Source organism: Cebus imitator, unplaced genomic scaffold (assembly GCF_001604975.1).
Source record: "Cebus imitator isolate Cc_AM_T3 unplaced genomic scaffold, Cebus_imitator-1.0 Scaffold84, whole genome shotgun sequence".
Lineage (NCBI taxonomy): Eukaryota > Metazoa > Chordata > Mammalia > Primates > Cebidae > Cebus > Cebus imitator.
In genome coordinates, this window is record NW_016107399.1 from 3,448,423 (window position 1) to 3,465,658 (window position 17,236).

General features: G+C 49.0%; 1 protein-coding gene across 1 annotated transcript in view; it reads right to left on the reverse strand.

The window, feature by feature from the left end:
• Positions 1–296: 296 nt before the first annotated feature.
• The window catches only part of GPA33 (glycoprotein A33), a 38,272-nt gene continuing 21,332 nt past the window's right edge, over positions 297–17,236 (reverse strand). The window contains exons 3-7 of the mRNA XM_017534077.2: positions 15,474–15,690; positions 10,002–10,157; positions 3,181–3,300; positions 2,445–2,571; positions 297–1,906 (exon numbers count right to left, since the gene is read on the reverse strand). Of these exons, the coding sequence (XP_017389566.1) occupies positions 1,774–1,906; positions 2,445–2,571; positions 3,181–3,300; positions 10,002–10,157; positions 15,474–15,690 (753 nt within the window). The 3' untranslated portion in view covers positions 297–1,773. The remainder of the gene's footprint in view (positions 1,907–2,444; positions 2,572–3,180; positions 3,301–10,001; positions 10,158–15,473; positions 15,691–17,236) is intronic.

The following is a 17,236-nucleotide window of genomic DNA, read 5'->3' on the forward strand; positions in this document are numbered from 1 at the left end:
TATCTCCACCATCTTCCTGCAAGCATGTGGACTGACACCCAGGCCTGCCAGGTCCTGGGACTGCAGGCTCCTGGAATTTACCTCCACTAGCAGGCAGGAATCAGTCCTGTTCCCAAAACCACTAGAGGCACTGCCTGACCCTACTGCAGCCACAAGCAGAGGGACCCCATGATTCTCAACTCCGTTACTTTGTCTTGCCTCTCCTAGGAAGCAGAAGAGTGCTATGGTGAGTAGACACAGACCCATGAGACCCAAGCTTTATCTTACTGCAAACAAAATCCACATCAAAAAAGAAATAAGAATTTTCACCCACATTTTATTATTCCTGAAAGCATTTGGAATGAAGCAAAGGATTTAACAATATATATAAAAATACACATTTAAAAAAATCACAAGTAGACAATAGTCTTATGGAATTATTTTTCTGATCATCCAGAAAAGACAGCAATAGTAAACTGCAGTTGGGTGAGACCAGCCACTGGGCCCCGAGACCTACGCAGTCTAACGCTGCCTGAGCTCTCGAGAGTAGAAGAAATGCGTGACCAACAGAGGGAGGGTGAGGGAGGGCAGCAGGACAGTCCAAGCAGAAAACCAGAGCCCGAATGGGCTGGGCAGGGCCAGGGCTGAGGTGTCGGATACAGGAACAACCAGGAACCCAGCCAGTTATTCTGGCCTAGAGAGGAATTACCAGGACACAAGAACTTGGACCCTCTGCAAGCAAGCTCCTGTGTGTGTTCACTTTAAATCAATTCCTATTTAACTTACTGAATGAACATGTGGGTTTGGGTGGGAGCCATCCTTGCGTCCACAGTCGTCTCAGGGAGATCAGAAAGGGAAGGCCTAACCAATCAAAGCCGTTTCCCCAATTAAGCTTACGCGTCCACTAGGATGGGTGCCAGCTGCTAGGGCTTCAGGGAAGGCAAAAGCTATGAGGCCCAGGCCCTGCCCCAAGGAGCTGGTGCGCTAATATAGTCAGAGGCACTTGCTGAGAGGACTGTGTCTTGTGGCCCGTGATTGGCTGTGGGACAAAGTGACAGCATTGTTTCCACATATGTGGACAATTAGGACAGAGTTAGAGAAATCCTTGTGATTTCAGATGGGCCTGGAGGACAGGTAGGATGTTGACAGGCAAAAAGGGAAAGTGTGTGGGCAAAAGCTCCCCAGGGCCTGTGCAGCAGGAGTGGGAGGTGGCCTTCCCAGGAGGGTCTGGGATGTACTGGCAGCTATGGGAAGTGAGGCTGGAAAGGGAGTGGGAGCTGGAGGCCAGGCCCATGCAGGGCCCAAGCATACTCACGTACTCTTGCATTCATTCAACAAAAATGTATGGAGTGCAAACCGTCTGCCCTGTGCCCCTCCAGGTGCTGGGCTCACAGGTGAGCAGGGCAGCTCCCGCCCCCCCGAGGCTGGCATCACCTCCCTGGAGAGTTCTGAGCGTGAGTGTCCCATGCTCAGCACTGTGCTTCCAGGAGCTCCTGCCAACTACAGGGGAAGTGGAAGCTACAGCCTGGTCTCGAGTGAGAGCCAGGCCCTGAACCAGGTGTCACAGCCGGGAGGGGTCACTTCACAGGACAGCAAGGTTGGCAGGGTCAGTCACAGGAGGGACCCCCTTACCAGGCCAACCATGCTCCTCACAGCTGAGAGAGGGGAAGAAATGCCCCATCAATGTTTGGGATGGAGGGACAGGAGAACGGGGCTTAGAGAGAAGAAGGAAGGCCAGGAAGGGGGAGAATGAACCCCTAACCCTGCCTCTGCCGCCGTCCGCTGCGGCCCCGGTCACCGGCCAGGTTGGTCTGGGGATTCGCGCCCCGTGCTCCTCTGCTCTTGTTGCCTGTAATCATCCTCCTCCTCTCTCCCTCTGGAAAGTTCTCTCAGCTGCTCTGGCGGCTCCTCATAGGCTTCCGGATTCCTGCAGGGCAGCGGGGGACAGAGGGGAAGGATTTGCTCTGAGGCAGACCCCCGAGGGAGCTGGGCCTCATGCACCTTATGGGAAGAGCAGCCTCCAGACCTCCTCCCCACCCACCAGCTGCAAAGGACACTGGGCTGAAAGGCTGGGCTGAGACTGAAGGAGCCACAGACTTGTTCCACGCATGAGCTGAGGGCGGTACAGGAACAGGCTGGTTCTACCAGCCCAGGAAGGACTGGCCCCGTGACAGAGGCTGCAGGCCACACTTGGCTCTGGGCATGCCACGGGAAGCGGGACCCTGAGCTCCCAGACTGGAAACCACAGGCATGGGAGGCAGGGCCTGGGGCTGCAATGCACATTTTATGGCTTGGGCAGGTCATTCTTTTGTCAGCACAAAATGGGGATAATATGCGTTCTTTGGCCAGCACAAAATGGGGGTGATGTGCCCCAGGGGTGCAGCGAGTAGAAGAGGCTGTGGAGTTGGGATGCCTAATTCCAGTCTCCCTAGACCCTTGCAACAGGCTCCAGCCCAGACACTCACGGCCTTGCTTTCTCATCGGTGTCGCCCTTCCCCCGGCAGCAGCAGCAGTAGATGATGATGCCAACGATGATGAGGGCTGCAACCACGCCCACCGCGATGCCCACATACAGGGCCACGTTCATGGAGGCTGCAAGAGGACAGAGCAGCTGCACTTTCCGAGCTTCGAAGCTGGCTCCGGTGCTCCTCCCAGCCAGGGGAGCAGCAGGTGCCAGCTTCTGGTAACACTCCATGGAAGGCATGGTCTTGTAGGGATGTGACCAGCCATGGGCCAGGAATACTCTTCAGGATGGAGGTGCAGACAGAGATGTGAGGATACTTCACATCTCCACACTCTCCGGGCTACCCTGGCTCTGCAGAAGTCCTCAGGTGTCAGCCCTGCCAGCTCATTGAGCTAGATGTGATGTCTCACCCCAAAAGGACGTGGTCTAGACTCTGCGGCAGCCGGCTCTGGGCACTTCCCCCATGCCCACTGAGTGGCTCTCGGGCAGGTGGGACTGAGGAAGCCTCTCAGTCCTAGAAGTCGGTCCTAGGCTCCACTTCCAAAAACCAGTGGAACTGGACTGTCCTCAGAGCGAGGGGAGCCTAGGACAGAGTCATCCTGCCTAGGTCACCCTCCAGGTACGTGGCCCTAGAGAGGCTCCATGATTCATTCTCATGGTGGCCTCAGCTGACTCTCTGGACCCCCACCAGTTATCCTGTGGCCTTTGTCCGCCCTCCCTTCCCAGGCTGCTCTTACGAGGTCTGACGGCCACCGTGATGTTGCAGAACGCCTTCCCCACCTCATTGCTGGCGGTGCAGATGTAGTAACCCGATGTGTCTGTGGAGATGTTCTTCAGGGAGACGGGCTGTCCTGAGACTGCAGGGGCAGAACAGTTAGGGTGATGAGAGGCACCACAGTGGAGTGCAGGCAGCCAGGAATGGGAGGCCTGGACTCCTAGGGAGGCACAAGCTCGGCCACTGAGCTTCTCCAGGCCGGAGCCCCGTCTCCACCTCCTGGGTTGCAGGACGATTTAACCAGGCGGGGTGCACAATGCCAAGTGCTTAGAATTCAGTCAGGCACCCTCTGTTTGACGCCTGGCTCTGCCACTTATTAACTTGCCTTTAGCAAGTAATTTAGCTTCATTCAACTTCCATTTCCTTATCTAAAATCAGAAATAATAGTACCTGCCTCACAGGGTACTTGAGAGCTTAAAATGAGGCACTAATAATAAATGTAAGCCCACAACAGAATGCCTGATATGTAGTAAGTGCTCAGGAAACATAATACACATTTTGTATTACGTGAAAATGCTTTCTAATTAGAAGATATTATTACTTTTATGATCTTCAGAAACAATCTCTTAGCTTAGACTCATATGAAAGTCTTTGGAAATCAAGAACCCTGATCTTGGGATTTCTGCCCTGAGAAAGGTGTGTGTGGGTGTGTGGGGGATGTGTGTGTGTGTGTGTATGTGTATGGTATGTGGTGTGTGTGGTATATGTGTGGTGTGTGTGTATAGTGTGTGGTGGGTGTGTGATGTGTGTGGTGTGTGGAGTGTCTGATGTGTGTGGTGCATAGTTGTATGGTGTGTGTGGTGTGTGTGTCATGTGTAGTGTGTGTGGTGCATGTGGTGTGTGTGGTGTGTGGAGAGTGTGTGATGTGTGTTGTGTGTAGTATGGTGTGTGGTGTGTGTGGCATGTGTGTAGTGTGTGTGGTGCATGTGGTGTGTGTATGGCGTGTGTAATGTGTGTGATGCATATGTGTGTGTGATGAGTGTGTAATGTGTGTGGCATGAGGCATGTGTAGTGTGTGTGGTGTATGTGGTGTGTGGTGTGTGTGGTGGGGGTGGCGGACGTGTGTGCTGTTGGGGTGGGATGAAAGAGACTGTCTAGACTCTTCTTCTGCATCTGCCACCACGTGAGCAAGCCATTTAACTTCTTTGAGCTGCAAGCTTCATCTGGAAAGTGGGAGTGAAAACACCTGATCCTCCTGAATCCAAGAGAAGGGACCAGAATGTCTCATGGAAGACTTTTCCCCTCAATCTATCATCCTAACAGTTTCTTCATCTCGAAAGCAAGAGCGTTGTGCTTGGGCGTATGTATATGTCAGGCCATCCAAGATGCTTTGTTATAACAGCTATTTTGAGAGAGGAGGTGGAGACCTGCATCCTCTAATTTAGCTGCAGAGCCAGCCTTGCCTGATCCCTGCTGCCACCAGGTGGTTACATGCCATCGCTAGGAGACACTCTAAATTGTAAATACGATCCTGTCACTGCTCTGTTCAGACATTTCAGGGGCTGCCCATAATCCTCAGTAACAAGTCCAAGCTTCAGGTCACAGATCTGGCTCTGTCAATCATACCTGCTTCTCTCTTGCCACTTGGTGCTATGGGCAAAACCAGGGGAGCAGCCCTCTCACTGCCCCACTGTCACTTTCTTGCAAGACAGCTTCTCAAGATCTTCCTTCTGCGGATGTGCTGCTGGGTACACATCCTCAAATGTGATGTCCTGTCATCGTTCCAGCAGTCCTCAATATTTCAATCTCCAATTCACAGAGGTAACTGGAGGCTTAAGGTAACTGGACTTCTCAAGGTCACAAAATTTAAAAATGATAAAATAGGAACAAAAATCCTGTTTGGGGTCTAGAACTCCCTGGAGCCATTGATAATTTTCTTTTAAAAATTTGTGGCCAGGTGCGGTGGCACACACCTGTAATCCCAACTCTCTGGGAGGCCGAGGTGGGCAGATCACTTGAAGTCAGGAGTTTGAGACCAGCCTGGTCAACATAGTGAAACCTCGTCTCTACTAAAAATACAGAAATTAGCCAGGCGTGGTGGTGTGTGCCTCTAGTCTCAGCTACTCAGGAGGCTGAAGGATGAGAATCGCATGAACCCGGGAGGAGGGGGTTGCAGTGAGCTGAGATCGCACCACTGCACTCCAGCCGGGGCAACAGAGCAAGATTCTGTCTCAAAAAATAAAAAAATGAAAATGAAAATTTGTATTACAAAGCCAATTATAATAATTTATGATTTAAAACTATTATTTCAATTCAATTCAATACAGAAAATCTTTAGCTGCTGATCACAGCTATAAAGGAAATGAAGAGGGCCCCTTTCCTTTTGCTGTTTCCAGTCTCGCCGAGAAGACAGATATAAAACAGAGGTGGTTACAGTTCCAGATGGAGGTACTATCTGAGCTTATGGCCGGGGGTTTTAATCGCATCGAAAGGGCCAAGGAAAGCCTCTTCAAAGGAGAGAGAGCGGATAAATATCATTATAATTCCATCACCTAGAAATAACACTTTGATTTGGTGCTACTTTCTTTCAGTCTTTTCACTTGTATTTTCTTCAAATTCTTCCCTTGAAGCCCAGGACACTACTCTCTGGATGCTCATTCTTCATAAAATGTGCCCCCTTCTATCCTAGAATTCCACGTCTCCGTATGTTTTCTGGCACAGTGTTTACATGTGATATTAATATGTGGCATAGAGGAGGAGTCCCTAAAAAAGCAAGTTTAGAAATCGCGGAGTTACGGTTAAGTACCCTTTCTAAGGGCTGCACTTTCAGACCCCCCAAGATGCTGTTGAGCACTGGGAGTCTCTGATAGAGGGTTATGGTATTCACGGCCTCATTTTCTAAACTAATTGCATTTTGTTATTTTTAAGAAGCATCTTGAAGGAACACACTTTAGGAAATGCTCTATGGCCCTAGGCATGCGTAGGAGGTCTAGAGCTCTTAACAGATCCCCACCACTTTACGGCTGAAGCTCAGACTCTGGGTTCAGTGTGGGCAGCACACTGCGGACAGTGAGGACCTTTCGAGTGGGCAGAGTCCAGCTTTGAGCTCTAGGCCTTGTTTAGGGTGGGGGAACACGGGGCTTCCTAGTCCAATGAGCCAGCGCTCTCCTCCCCCGGTTGCCTGATGCAAACGGTGTGCATTTGAAGCTGCCAGGATGAACCAATGCAGGTCTTGTGCCACAGGACCTTCTTTGTTTCCGAGTTGGGGCTCCCACGCCCCTTTTCCTTCAGAAAGGGACTAGTAATTTTTGAAATCCAGAGAAAACTGTTTCCGCTGCAGTGACGACACCTTGTGGTCAGGAAGGGAAATGCCCAGGACGGTCATACGCCTCCCACCTTCCTCTCTGCTCCAGCTGTGGAAAGAGTACCCTCGAGAGAACCTCTGGTCTCACCAAGACCCTAATGTCACGTTAACGAGATCTAACATTTCTGCATTCCCCCAACCCCCACCCAATCCTGTAGCTTGTTGACAAGCCCCTGCTGCCACCTCTGTCTCACACAGGGCCCTCAGGATCCTCCCTGGACCGGTCCCCAGCCTTCACAACCTCCTCCCCTGAAGTGCTCCAGGCCCCAGAACTACCCCCTGCCCCAATTCTGTGATATCTAAATTCCTGTTTCTTCAGTGCATGAAACTCAGCTTACTAGGACACAACTTACAAAGTCTGTTCAGAGCCTATCACACATGGGATCTCTCATCCTCTTTGCAGCTTTTGGGGAATCCCAGTTTTTTTCAAAGGGCACCACTAAGGGTCAGAGAAGCTGTGAGTGACTCAAGGCTCCAAAGTGGAGAAGTCAGGACTCAAATCCTAGTTTCCAGATTCCAGATTCCCTGTTCTTTTCACTGCTAGCTTGTTGCCACTGAGGGCTTAGTCAAAGGAACCAATATCTAATGTTGGAAATTGTCTTCAGAGGTAGGAGGGCAGAGGTACCCTCCTCTCCAAATCATCCATGTTGGACCGAAATGTTTTAAAAGCCAGCAATAATTTGGTCTGACCCACAGAGGAAGAAGAATTAGCAGATTCTCCCTCTCTTTCTGTTTTGTTTTGTTGTTGTTGTTTAAGACAAGATCTGGCTCTAGCGCCCAGGCTGCAGTAGCACCATCTCGGCTCACTGCAACCTCTGCCCTCTAGGCCCAAGCGATCTTCCCACCTCAGCCTCCCGAGCAGCTGGAACTACAGGCATACACCACCATGCCACGCTAATTTTTGTATTTTTTGTAGAGACAGGGTTTCACCATGTTGCCCAGGCTGGTCTCAAACGCCTGGACTCAGGCGATCCACCTACCTCAGCCTCCCAAAGTGCTGGGATTATAGGCATGAGCCACTGCACCTGGCCAGGATTGGCAGATTCTCTAAGGCTCTGAGAAGCAGGGTGGAGACAAAAGACTTTGAGAATTCCATCTTCACCCCACGATGTCATCCAGCTGCAAGGGCGTGTTGTTATGACCATTAACCCTATTCTTTTCCGTCACCCCCTGATCCCCATTCCGACTCAGCAAATCTTAACTAGAGACAGGATAAAGCTTTTACAAATTAAGGAAGCAATTCTCCTTTAACCTCCTTCCATGTCCTCAGGATTCTTGCTTTTGGATAATGAAAGAACTAAGTTTTGGCTTCTAATAACCAGAGGAGTCTGCCGGTGGAGGCAGGAGAGAACTGCAGCTGGGGTGTCCATTTGTGAGGCTTCTCACAAGGTACCCATGGCTTCCAGGGCAAAGACCAACCTCCCTAGTGTGACACACAGGCTCTTCATGATTTCTCTTCACTGTGTTCCTTAACAAGAGTATCTCCCACCATTCTTATACCTACCCCTTAACCACACCAGACAGTCATGATTCCTTTCTGTTCTCCAAGCCAAGCCTCTTCATCCTTGAGGATTCAACTCAAACAACAGCTAATAATACTTAGCATTAAGTGGGTGCTTACTACCTACCAGGCACTGGTTTCAGTGCTTTACATCTACTTTTATTTAATCTTCACAACTCTATGAAGGAAACACTAGCATTATGCCCACTTCACAGATGTAGAACCTAAGGCACAAAGAAGCTAAGTCACTTGCCAAGGTCACACAGCTAAGAGTCCAAGCCAGGAGTCAAGTCCATGACATGCTTTTAACCGCTGTTGACTCCGGTACCCCCTCCTTGGAGAAACCTTCTTTGATCTTTTATGCCTGTTCTGTGTTACATCGCCACTGGGTATAAAGCTATTGTAGCCTTTGCCACCTGTAATCTTCAGCTTTGGGTCCCCCTATACACACTTTGCTGGAAAGAAGGTCACACACTACCAGTGTCCATAGCAGACCTACCATGACCATGGCTGGAGTCACTAGGCTATTCACAGGCCACAGAGAGGAGGCCACAGAGCCCCAGGAGAGCTGCCAGGTGGTTTCAACAAAAATTCCCAATATGCTCGATAAAAAGTTGCCAACCAGAAATACATAAACAAAACTGAAAGCTTGTTGAAAATCTACGTTACATCAACCTATTTTAAGTTAGGTAGAGTGGATTCTACTAATTGTTTTAAAGAAGTCGCTTTGCCTCCAAACGAGTGATGAAGCTCATCCTGGTGAGTACACCCCGGCCTGTGCATCCACCCGGTGGGCTTATCCAGGACGACAGATGTTCTTCCCATGGCCCCCACCCCCACCACCAGGTGCCTCATCTCGGAAGAGCTGTGTGTCCCTCTGGCCTCTTTTTCCACTTACACTGAACTGAAAGATCTCCCAGAAGTGAAATCTGATGGACACCTTTTAGGCCTTGCCTTTCTTTTAAAAGAAATTATTTTATTTTATTTTATTTTATTTTGAGACACAGTCTCACTCTGTTACCAAGGCTGGAGTACAGTGGCATGATCATGGTTCACTGTAACCTCCACCTCCAGGGCTGAAGCGATCCTCCCACCTCAGCCTTCTGAGTAGCTGGGACTAAAGGGTGAATCCTGCCATCCCCAGCTAATTTTTAATTTTTGTGTGTGTGTGGAAACGGGGTCTCACAATGTTGCCCAGGCTGGTCTTGAACTCCTGACCTCAAGTGATCCTCCTGCCTCAGCCTCCCAAAGTGCTGGGATTACAGGCCTGAGCTACCGTGCTGGGTAAGCCTTGCCTTTCTTGATCCTCAGGAGCAGGCGTGGGCACCAGGGGCCCTGAGACTCCACCAGGGTATTTCTGCACCTGTTGGCTCCGGGGTAAGGACAGTAGGATTTTCTTATAACTCTTTTTTTTTCCAGTTAGTTTCCTGACTGAAAGGTCAAATACCAAGTTGTCCACTACAAAACTGGTCTCCTGGGAACTACAGCTGACCCTACCATTGCTTCCCCTGAGAACGTGGGACCCTTACAGCGCGTGAGTCCGTGAAGGCTGAGATGGACCGGCCTGGATGTGGGAAAGTTAAATTCCCCACCTTTGGGTGGAGCCGCCGAGTCAGACTTGGGGTCTCAAACGTATACGTCGGGACGCAGTCAGTGAAAACCCTTCCTGTGCTTTCGCACAGAGTGCTTTTCAGGGCACGCTCATCCAAGAGAGCTGAGGAATGCGGAACAAAGGGAACAAGTTAACAGTTACCGCGGCTTCCGCTACGTGCTTTACATGAATCGTTTTTACTCCTTGCCAGAACCTATGAGGTGGGTATTATTATAAGAAACCAGTGCTTAGAGGGGTGGGGATGGGGTGGGGTAGGGAAGCGGCCTTCAGGGGGATCTGATTGGTTCCCCGAGTCGCCCCTGGCAACCCCTAGCCAATGCGCTGCACCTTGACGTGAGGAGCCCGCCCTCCCTGCTGCCCCCTTACCTGGCTGGGCCAGGGGCTGCTCCTGGTTCAGGATGTCATACCTCTTCCAGCTGTACTGAGGGGCTGGTGAGCCCTCCTGTGATAGGCAGGTCAGCTGGATGTTGTTCCCAATGATGGTCTCTCCCTCGATGCCGCATTCTGGTTTGGAGGGTGGCACTGTGTAGACGAGAGACCAAAAAGAAGGCATGAGGCAGGTGGGGCTGGTGACAGCCACCCGCCACCCCCCCCCAACACACACATACTGCCTTGTTTGTTCACAGGCAGAAAACTGTAGCTGAGTGGTGAGCCGGAACGCTATGAAACCAGTTCACCCCAATATGCCCTCAGTGGTCTGTCACCATCACAGAGGAGTGGTGCACACTCTGGGGAGCATTGTGGGTCTGCAGTAGCTTCACAGGGCATGGTTTCATGTGTGTTCTAATTTACAGCCATGGGATTTTAAGGATAGCACAACATGGCTGTTAGAAAGATGGGGATGTTGAGGCCCAGAGAGGACACTTGTTCATGGGTCCTGGCAGAGCCAGGACTAGAGCCCAGATCTTCTAACTCCAGATCCAGTGTGCTCTCCACCAGTCCATATGGGCTCCTCTGCCACTGACTCATCTGTGCCATTTTGGGAAAACCTTCAATTTCCCTGGACCTCAGTGTTCCGTTCTGCAAAATTAGTAGACAACAAACCTGTTCCGTAAAGGGCCAGGTGACAATATTTTAGGCTTTGCAGACCATATAGTGTCTCCGCTACTTTTTCTCTTTAAATGATATGTTAGAAATATAAAAACAGACTGTGGGCTGGATTTGCTCCTAGTTTGCCTACCCCTGGACTAAGTGCTCTCTGAAGCCTCCGATGCTAACTTATTAGGAAAGTTCTCTCTGGGTTCAGGACTATCCTCTTACTGCACTTTGCCGATAACACGCAGTTTCCACAAGCGCCAGACGATGGGAGGAACCACAGGCAGCAGGAAAGTTATGTGCAGGGTGATGAGGACGGCGGGGATCCGAGAAGGCAGAGGGCACAGAGCTCAGGAGAGGGAAGCCCACAGACTGGAGGTTACACCGAACGGCAGGATGGCAGGCCACCCTCATCTCACCACCCCAACCTGATTCCCTGAAATCCTGGGAGGCTTAAGCCTATGCCCTTCACTCAGCATTGTCAAGACACCATTGTGAAGTGGGGTGCATTCTACAAATCTCACTGGGGGCCTACTGTGTGTCTGACAGTGGTGGGCACTGGGAGGACACAGTGATTGGGTAAAGGATTCTAGTGGGGGCAAAAGACAAATAGATGCAATGACCAGGCAGGAGGCAAGGCTGCTGGGGCAGATAAGACCCAAACACGGCCCCAATCACAGCATCAGCTGTGACCTGAAGGAAGGATGACAGTAAACAAGGCCAATGGTGGAGGTGGGAGCGGTGGTCAGAGAAAGAGGTGATGGTACTCCAGGCAGAGTGAACAGTGTGTGCAGAGGCTCAGAGGCAAGAAGCAACATGAAGCATGCTTGAGACTTCAGGTCGTGTCCTTGGAGGTGAGAAGGGGACACGCAGTGGAGAGGGTTGCTCCTGGAATCCCTGGGTGGCAAGCCTGTCCCTTCTGCGTCTTTCTTTCTTTTCACGTCCCTTTGGATAGCTTGCTCACCCAATAAACAGTGCTGCCCATTCTATAATCCAGGTGCTGAGCATCAGAAGTCCCTTCTGTTCTCAGCCCCACCCAGCAGTTGCCCAGAGAAACCCTTCCACACACCACTCCCCTCTACCCCGCAGCCAACTATTTCCTCTTGGAAACAGGCAGGTTATTGTTGTGTGTGCACAACATCTCTGGCTGCCATAGTGAGCGCTGGCCAGGTGTGGGGCCACATGAGGGAAATTAGATGCCATCTCTGATTGTCACTTTCCCTCGGGCTGTTCCTAATCATAAGAGGCCCAAAGTTCAAGACCAGGCCTCATCTATCCTGGACCAGACCCTGGGACTGGAGCAGTGTGGGGAGGGGGAGGCTGCGGCCTGAGGACCAGTCTTACCAGCAGTCTTTTTGCTCCCCGTGCTGGGCCAGCAAGCAGAAGGTGAACACCACTTCCCAGAGGACCCCTAGGATGGGGTTGCTGAGTCAAGCTTTATCTCTTGAGCTTTTCAGAGGATTAGGAGTGTTGGAAATAGATGTTGGAAATAGATGTTGGAAATAGATGCTTGGTGCCGCAAAGAAAAATTAGAACTGAGACAAAGGATCTTTCAGCAATGCAATTTTTATTTCCTGGACTGCAGGAAGGGTATTCTCATGGCAAGATGGCTAGTGAGAGTACCCTTCCTGCAGCACAGGAAGTAAAAATTGCATTGCTGAAAGAGCCTTTGTCTCAGTGCTAATTTTTCTTTGCAGCACTGAGCATCTATTTCCAACAGGGAGTATTCCTCTCCACACATCAAAAACATTCAGCCTTTTCCCAGGAATGCCTTGAATAGGAGGCAAAGGCATTATTCCACGGTTGGAGAGCAGGCAAAACACCAATCCCACCCGAGGAGTCCCATGTGTCCCCAAAGTCATACAAAGTGTGCATGACTGACAGTAGAGCCTTTCTACAACCAGGTTTCTTTGGGGTAAAAGACAAAAAGGGTAGGAAAGTAACTGAGGCCTACTGGCATCTACAGAGCACTCAAAGGCATCTGAATACATCCAAAAACTGCTATAGCTTTGCTGAAACCAACATTTGCTAAGGGAAAACTGCCAAAAGCAAATCCTTATTCTCTCCAGAGGCAGAAGTACAGATAATGGCAAAGAAGTGACCACCCACCCCCGAAGAGATCAGCCTTAGGGTGGAATGTGTGAGTTCTCAGCCCCCAAACCCTCTGGCCTCACACCCAGGAACCCTCTGCTGTCACTCTGTCAATCCCTCACCAAGGCCTCTCTCGTTAGCCTTCCACCATCAAAAACAGCTAGGACCTCCGATCAAACAGATCTTTAAAAGATCAAATCGTCCTTCCACACATGTGGGGGCCGTGAGACCTCCGGGAGACTCGGAGTCTCAGACTCAGTCTTACCTTCCCAGCATAGGGCAGATGTTACCTGAATACTTGCTGGGGGAGCAGTGATGGGGAAGGAAAGGAGAATGAACCAGTCGGTCGCCGAGGCCTCTCCGAAGCCTGCGACTCCCTCTACGGACGTCAGGGGGCGCCAGAGGCCGGGGAGACTGCAGATCCCGATCCGCGGCACCTGGTCTCAGGACCCAGGGCTCCAGCTTTCCCGGCCGCGGTTGAGACCACGCGTGCTGCCCCAAGGCGCAGGCTGAGAGGCTGCCTGGCCGGGAGCTTCCTGCTCGCCTCGGTTTACTGAGGTCATCCAGCCCGAGTAGGCCGGCCGCCTTAAAATAGCCTAGCTGCAAAGCCATTAGGAAAGAAAACGTGTGTGTGTTTATATGTTTTTATTTCTGTTTATATGTATACGATTTAAACTGATTTCTTAGAATGCATTTAAAAATAAGCTCTCTCTCTCTTTTCTATGTTTTTTGTTTGTTTGCTTGCTTGCTTGCTTGCTTGTTTGAGACGAGTCTCACTCTGTCACCCAGGTGGGAGGGAAGGCAATGTCCCGATCACAGCTAATTGCAGCCTCAACCTCCCCAACTCAAGCGATCCTCCACCTCAATTTTTTAATTTTTTTGTAGAGAGGAGGTTTAGCTATGTTGCTCAGGCTGGTCTCTGCCTCGGCCCCCTAAAGTGCTGGGATTACAAGCGTGAGCCACTGCACCTGACCCTTCTTTTTTAAAAAAGTAAAACATCGGTGTCACGGAGTTCCATAATCTCAGATTAAATTTGTATCCTTCTGGCCCTGGTTGGGAGGCAGGGGGATCAGCATTTATATAATACTATGTGGAGGATTTCGGTGGAGTCTTCATTAATGCTTACATTGCCCAAAGAAAACGAGAGCTATTTAAGGGACCCCTAACATACATATACGTGTGTGTAAGGGGGATGTTTATTGTAGTATTGTTCGTACAAAAAAAAATATGTTAACAGCCTGAATATTCATCAGTAAGGAATACTTGAATAAATCATGGTACCTCCGTGTGATGAAAGGTATGCCTTAATCAGATCTACATGTGCCGATCTGGAGAAATGTGCATGAAACATGGTTAAGAAAGGAAAAATTCAGAGTGATCTTTACAATATGATCCTTTTTTTTTTTTTTTTTTTTTGAGACAGAGTCTGGCTCTGTCGCCCAGGCTGGAGTGCAGTGACCCGATCTCGGCTCACTGCGACACCTCCCAGGTTCAAGTGATTCTCCTACCTCGGTCTCCCAAGTAGTTTAGACTACAGGCACGTGCCACCATGCCCGGCTAATTTTTGGTATTTTTAGTAGAGACAGGGTTTCACCATGTTAGCCAGGATGCTCTCGATCTCCTGAGCTCATGACCTGCCCCCCTCGCAAAGTGCTGGGATTATAGGCATGAGCCACCGCTCCCTGCCAATCCCATTTTTTTTTTTAAAGGAAAAGAGAAGAGTATGGAAGAGTCTGTGTGTTTTGAAAGGACATGAGGAAAATATGAAATGCCTACCTGTGTTGCCATTGGCTACGGAGATCTTAGTTATTCTTTATACAATGCTAGTTTGTAGTTTGACTCACTAATGCTTTCAAAAAGTCAGGCAGCCACCTTATGCGATTAAAATATTTTAAGTATTAATTAAATTTAATTTAAAAATAAATTTAAATTAAGCATATTAATTAAAAATAAAATTCAATCAAGTATGTAAAAGGAAGAAAGAAAAAAGATCCCTGTTCTGGTTTAAAGCATCGCCAGCAGCGGCGCCATTTCTAATATTGGGCATAGACTGTGTTCATTAAGTAACAGTTATATTCCAATAACTATTTGACTGTGAGTCAGTTGCTCCCTTTCTCTGGGCCTCATCTACAAAATGAGGATATTAAAGTAGATGATCTTTCAGAGGCTTCCTAAACTATAAATTCCAATAATAAGTTATTCCTATGAAAAGAATGTTATCTTGGGACACATTTCAAAGGGAGTAGAACCTGATTGATGGAGTGTCTGTTAAGGGGTGGGGTTGAGCAGACGGTGGTGTGAAGGATTTCTGCTGGGTAGCCTAAGTTACGGCAGGGAAAGATGTCAGAGAGTTGCTATGTGGCCCTCTGAGCACCCAATTAAGGCACCATGAGTCTTTGCAACAGGATTTAAGATTTTCCTTTATCTTTGTAATAACTATGGTATGAAAAGGAGGAGTTGGTGTGGGGGAAAGAACATCGACAGAGCAAGGGACCACTCCAAATCAGCCTTCTCTGCCCTTGGGAGCTGCCCACTAGTGTTCAGTTCCAAAGGGAGGAACGGGCCCTCTGCCAGAGACAGCTGGAGGAGGGGAGGAGACTCAGCTCCTTGCTGCTGCCTCTGCCTTCGCCTCATCACCAGGGCTCTTCTCCTCCCTGTGCTGCCTCCAGCCCACCCTCTTCCTACACTCCTGAAAGAAATGGAGACACTCACCGAGGACCAAGAGGCGGAGGCGTGACTTGGAGGTGATGTCCTGGTCTGACATCAGCGAAACAGAGCACTCGTAGGTGCCGTTGTCATCCATGGTCAGCTGACCAATGGTGATGGAGGCGTCGGACTGCTCAGCATTGCCCGACATGTTGACACGATCCTTATAAAGCTCGCCATAGATGTAGTTTTTGTTTGAAAACAGCCAGGTGACCACTCTTTCCTGGAAGGGAAGAAAAATGGCACTAGGTCTTCACCCAAAGGCCCTTGCCCCATGCTTCCAGCCTGCCGTGACTACCCTCATTCCCTACTTCCCAGGGCCCAGAAGCACAGACACCAACCTCTCAGAACAAGCAGCTCGAATACATGCGACCCATTTGTGGATTTCGTGTATATATTAATATATATTATATAAAAGTATATATAATATGTATTATATATAATAATATATAATATATATGATAAAATATTTATTATATAATAAAAGAAATCCACAAATGAGTAGCATGTATTCTTTTATTATATATATATATTTTAAATTTAATTTAAAATTATTTTTAAATGAAAATATTGAAAGAAATTAGGCAGTTCATACTATAAAACATATGTGGGTAAATGGGTCCATCCAGGATGCCAACACTTTTACCTCTTGTAATCTCCAGTATCTCTTATCCATTCTGTTTTATCCATAGCTTACTCTCACTCATTCAGCCTACCAGTATTTACTGAGCACCTTCCATGTACCAGCCATCGTGTTGGGCAGCCAGCCTCGGCTGCCAAATTCACCTTATTTACTTGACTCTCGCCTTTGGAATTTACTGATTGGTTGATAAACTCATTATTTATCAAATTGTGTGTGGTAATGGCTGAAATCACAGACTTTCAAGCTGGACTGCTTCAATTCAAATCCCCATTCTGCCATGTACTAATTGTATGACCTTGAGCGAAACCCGCGACCCGTGACTCTATTAACTCTTCTGCAACATGGAGATGATGATGACACCTGCCTCACAGGACTGTAGTGAGAATTAAGGTAGTCATATACACAAAGCAGTTAGGGCATTGCCTGACATGTTACGTTTCTAGAAGTGCTAGCCATTATTCTAACTGAGCATCTACTAGGTTTCTGACATTCAACGATGGTAATTCATGAATTCTGCCCCCAAAGAGTATTGGAAGTGATAGACAACCAAATGTTACAACATCTTGCGATGTTGTAAGATGAAAGAAAGTACCACTTCCAGACTGGGAAGTCAGGGGAGACTTCCTAGAAGAGGTGACAGTTGCCTTGAATCCTAAAATCAACTAAGAATTAGCCAGGCAAAGGGCTGGGGGTATTGGGAGAGTAAGTGTTGAAGTAGGATAAAGGTGTTAGGCATTTCGGGCAAAGTGAGAGCCACAGGGAAAGACCTAGATGTGGGAAGCAACATCTCAACCCTGGTGGTTCAGTACGAAGGGAGGTAAGTGGGTGAGTGAGGGGCTGGTGAGAGGCTGAGCTTAGGCAGGTAGCAATAAAGATCAGAGCTGCTATTTATTGAACGTATGCTATGTGCTGGGTACTAGTCTATGCACTTGGTATGTATTATCTCATTGACACCCCTGAAGTAGGTATATGATTATACTCACTTTACAAGTGAGGAAGCCAAGGCACCAAGAAGTTAAATGCCTCAACCAAGTCCACATGTTTAAGTAAATGACAGGGCTGAGGTTCAAACCCGGCATTCTGGCTCCAGAGTCTGAAGTCCGGAGATTCTACAATGCCAGGTATC